This window comes from Quercus lobata, unplaced genomic scaffold, assembly GCF_001633185.2.
Source record: "Quercus lobata isolate SW786 unplaced genomic scaffold, ValleyOak3.0 Primary Assembly Scq3eQI_263, whole genome shotgun sequence".
Classification (NCBI taxonomy): Eukaryota; Viridiplantae; Streptophyta; class Magnoliopsida; order Fagales; family Fagaceae; genus Quercus; species Quercus lobata.
The window spans coordinates 38,305-43,179 of record NW_022154769.1 but is presented as its reverse complement, the minus strand read 5'-3'; the positions used below and the strand labels follow the sequence as shown (position 1 = coordinate 43,179).

General features: G+C 29.4%; 1 protein-coding gene across 1 annotated transcript; it reads right to left on the bottom strand.

The window, feature by feature from the left end:
• Positions 1-282: 282 nt before the first annotated feature.
• On the bottom strand, positions 283-1,411 carry LOC115973304 (transcription factor IBH1-like). Its single transcript, XM_031093557.1, has one exon. The coding sequence runs from the start codon at positions 1,062-1,064 to the stop codon at positions 594-596; it is 471 nt and encodes a 156-aa protein (XP_030949417.1). The 5' UTR covers positions 1,065-1,411; the 3' UTR covers positions 283-593.
• Between the last annotated feature and the right edge of the window lie 3,464 nt (positions 1,412-4,875).

Here is a 4,875-nt window from a genome sequence, read left to right as displayed (position 1 = left end):
CGAAGAAAGGGAGCATAATGATGTATTAATTGGACCATTATGTAGTACTTTTCCTTTTCTAAATGAATGGATTTGTTTGTAAGTCTTAAATTAGTTTGCTATAAAGTTATTTTGATCAAATAAACCATGTTAATATAGCTCTTGATACTTGTAACACTATGCTAAAACTAATTTAAAATTACGGTTAATCATTAAGACAAAGAGGCAAACTTAATTAAGGAAAACTATATTAAATTATTAAGAAAAAAAAAAAAGGCAGAGTTATGGGAGGAGAAAGGCATAGAATCAAAACAAGCTTTTCAGCCACAAGTGGTATTAAATCCCATCAGTTTCTAACCCCACATTATAGTTCATTACATAAAAATTAATATAGCATCTACCAAGAAAAATAATATTAATAATTAATGGAAAAAGAGAGAAGAAGCACAACAAAGAAATTAAACCATATACAAATGCTATTTAATTATTTACAGTTCATCCCTCAGGCCATGTGTTCCTTAATTAGGATGGGAATTTATTCTTCACAAACAGTAAGATCTCTTTGGTTGAATATTGATTTCAACGCAAAATCTGACAATATATCACAACTCAACTCAAGTAGAGCAAATTTGATCAGCAATTCTTGTCATCACCTTTACCTGAGTGCTGAGGCACTTTATATAATGAAAGGTCTCATCTAACAAGCTGCATGTATTCATTGCTTCACCACCAGGCACTAGCTTTCTAAGCATCTTGGCATTGCCAACAATACCTACCTCCTTTGTAGACTTCTTTCCATGATATATCTTTCTTTTTCTCATGGTAAGAGAGCTAGCGCTTCCAGCACGAACACCGTGTCGAATCTTTGCAAGCATAGCACGACTCCAAGCCCTCCTTGAACCCACAGCAGAAGCCATGGATACATCAGCAGCAAGCTTAACTTTTAGATATCGCTGACAGATCTCCATGGGGGAAGATGGGGTACGAGTTCTTTGCCTATTTATTTTCAAGAAGGCTCGAAGGAAGCGGCGGGTGAACCTAGATTTTATTGTACAAGAGGGAGGAGAGAAGCGCTTAGAATTCATAGTTGGGAAGAGATTAGGGTTCAAAACTCAAAAGGGTATTGATATTGGGCAAAAGGGTCTCTCTAAAAACACTCTGTGAAGAATATTAAGTGTGAAAACTAGTGTGGGTGATGCAGATATATTATGGTTGTACGTGTAACCAACTAGTCTAGAAGGGTTGCCTTTTAGGGATAGATCCAAAGAAAAACAATAGTTGGAGATGGGGATTTTCTTCTGACACAAAAGGGTCCGCTTGCTCAGAACTCAGGAGGACAAAAGGGGAATGTATTTTCTGACACAATATCTACATTGTAAGAGAGAGAGAGAGAGAGAGAGAGAGAGAGAGAGATTAATAAGGGAATATAGGATGAAAAAAAATGTGAAGAATAAGAAGAGATTGGAAATGGGAGGTGTTAAAAAGAGGGAGGAGACTTGAGGTCAGGGAATCAATGCTTTTTTTTTTTCTTTTTAATTTTTAATTTTTAATTTTAATTAATATATATATATATATATATTTATATAATTAGAAATAATTGAATTAGAGAGGTTCTTTTCCTTTCGTTTTCAGTTTGAGGTTTTGGAGGGGAAAGGTAAGTCTAGTGGGGCAGCATAGGGGCCAACCACCATATGATCGCACATGGTTCCATTTCCCACTTGGATTAATGTGGGACCCCTTTTCTCTCTTCATTTTGTTTTGTTAGGGTTCTTCCTACACTACCTACTTAGTAACTCTATGTATCAGCTATATATGTTCTATTTCTATCAACACTTTAATTTGTTTGAGATTTATTATATTACTTCATCTAATATATATCCAAATTAATTAGTGTACTAATTTTGAAATATTATATAAGTGGATAGTTTTCCATTATAAAGTATTAGGGTATGCACGTTAATGGCATTGTTGTTGATGAATAGCATTGCTCAGCTAACTCTTTCATGAGGAGAATTAACTTTAAATTCTCATATATGCTAAGAAGCCTCATGGTTCAATAGCATTGTTCAATTTTTCCATAGAGGAGAACTACTTTAAAAAAAAAAAAAAAAAACTATTAGAGTATATGCAATGTGCGCACTTAATCATTCAAATTTTTACAATTAACATCATAGTTAAATATCAATATGTCAATTAATTTACATAGTAGAATGGATATGACAAATTCACATTGAATTAAAGTGTTGAGTATAAGATTTTGTTGTTTAAAGTGTATATTGTAAATGTCTTTATGTGTAGTTTTAATTATATAACTTTATATTTTAATGAATCATGGGACTTGTTTAAAAAAAAAAAAATACATAGATAGTATTATAAATTTTCTTGTACATAGTGAGTTGAAGGAAATAATTAATAACCCAAACTAGTTTAGAACTAAACATGCATGAAAATACAAGCTAAAACTATCTTTTATTACTTTATGCATGTATGATTATCAGATTCGCCTCCATCCCCTTGGTCAGGACCAAATGGTTGATGCAACGGTGCCTATAGTATAGTGTATATCAATGGGTTGATGATAGTGGCCATAGTGGCAGCAGCCTGATACGAAGTGATAGTGATTAGTGAGGTAAAGGTTTGTTGGCACGGGCAATAGTTGCTAATAATGAAGATGGTGGAGAAAATGGTGTCATCGTTGTCATAAAAATGTTATATTAATATCAATCTGATGAATTATATATATTCTCCACTCTTTGACCTAAAAAAAAACAACAAAGGAATTATATTCCATACTATTAATTTGCTCTACATCCAAAAATCAAAAAACAAAAAGTGTTCGGTGATATGGCCCTTCCAAAATATATAATTATATGTGTGTCTCTCTCTCTCTCTATTACTCGCAAGGGGTCTCCTAGCTTTTGGTACATATAGCTAACCACCTCCACAGCTAGCTGTCTTTCTTTTATTCCAATGAAGTTTGAGCCTGCATATACGTTACCAAAATGTTGTTGAAATTCTTTACTCACAGGATTCTTAACAAATATAACTAAAAAGAACTTCCCAAAACTTTAGTATTTAATTTGTGAGTTGAATTTTATTGGGACTCATTATTATGCTCAGTTTTCTCATAATCCTAGTTGACTGGAGAACTTTAAACTGAAAAAGAAGAAGAATAGAGTCATATATTTCATATAATTAATTAGAATACATAAACTCCAGTAAAAAAAAAAAAAACTTAAGTAAAAATAATCAAATATATAATTAAAAAAAATTAACTCAATAAATCAATATAGATATAAGTTTTTTTAATTTGTAATTTAATTATTTAGTAATAAATTAGAAAATAAGTCAATATAGGCGAATTGAGAGTATTATGGAATTATTAATGCTTGTATAATAGAAAAGTACCACATTTTAGTCAATCAAGCTCAAGATTCACTTACATTAGTCTATATATAGTTGTGTAAAAATACATGGTTATTATAGTAATTATGTTAATTTACATTGACACTATTTATTTTGCATTTAGTTTTTTATTATTTTTTAACATATTTTGAGGATGAAGGAAGAGAGTGATTGGTAGTTATTATGTGTGAAGAAAGAGAAACAATTAAAAAGATCATGAAAATTTATATTTTCATTAAATATAGTATAAAATAGATATTCTGATGTATGGTGTTTTGAAAAATGATTATATATAAAATAGAAAAAAGTAGGTTCTTATGTTAAAATATACATGAATTTTTGCATGAGCTTATGCGAATACTCCTACCCTATACTTGAACAGTTCTATCTTTGGTTCCACCCCCAATTATTCAAATTTTAAATTGTTTCATTCATAATCCTTAATAAGTTTCTATTAACTAAAAGTAATAGAAATTTACATATGTTGTGACTAAAACCTATCTAATGCAAAATATTATTTTCTACCAAATTAAGACATCTGATCTCTATATAAAAATTTTGAAATTTTGTAGTAATCATTAATTTAGTTATTGTCATCAAAACATTAACAGTAAAATTAATATTTTATAAGTTTTTCGTTTTGGCTTTTAGATGTGTGTTTTCTCTTAAGGTATTCACATCTTTCTTTATTCTTTTAGGGTTTTTAGATGGCTGCAATACTACAAAATATGTAGTTCTGATGGTAAAATAGCTTGTGATATGTTTTATTTATAATATTTTTGTACAAACCTTAAATCAGGGATTGGTCGTTGGAAAAGTTTGCATAGAAAAATTCCAAAGCTCTAGGCCATTACGATAGAAAGTCAAATGGAGCATTTGTTGAGGTTAAAATAGAGTCTTGTGCAAAGGTTTTGTAGATATGTAGTTGTAATTGTATTTTTTAGTGAATTTTCTATGGGTTTAGATCCCCAAAATGGTTTTCCATTGAAGAGATTATTCATTGATTTTCCATTTTAGTACCAAACTTGTGTGTCTTTTTATTGCTTTTATTATTGTCTTTAAATTTGATGATTAATAACTGTGGTTGAGACAACAATTCATAATAATCTATTTGGATCAAATCATAACTTGATTATTAAATCCTTTGCTTTGGGTATAAATCTAAAAAAAAAAAAATTCAATTGGTTAATAAGCTAGAGCTCTTAGAACACATAGGGGTCTAATTCGAATATTTAAATATATTTAAAATAATATTGATTATTTATTTAAAATTATTTTATAATCTATTATAGTAATTTTATTTTTAATAAAAGCATGGGCTATATGATGAGTATTTTTCATGTAATTTAAAATATGTATGTTCTTTTATTTGATTATTTATTATGTTATTGAAATATTTTCTTTAATTTATATATGATTATTGATTAAATCATGAATTTATCACATGATCAGCATAATATTCCTTCATGTAATTAACATGAGAGAAATATC

Excerpts from the sequence above, each read along its gene's own strand:
- LOC115973304 (XM_031093557.1), bottom strand. The coding sequence starts at position 1,064 with ATGAATTCTAAGCGCTTCTCTCCTCCCTCTTGTACAATAAAATCTAGG.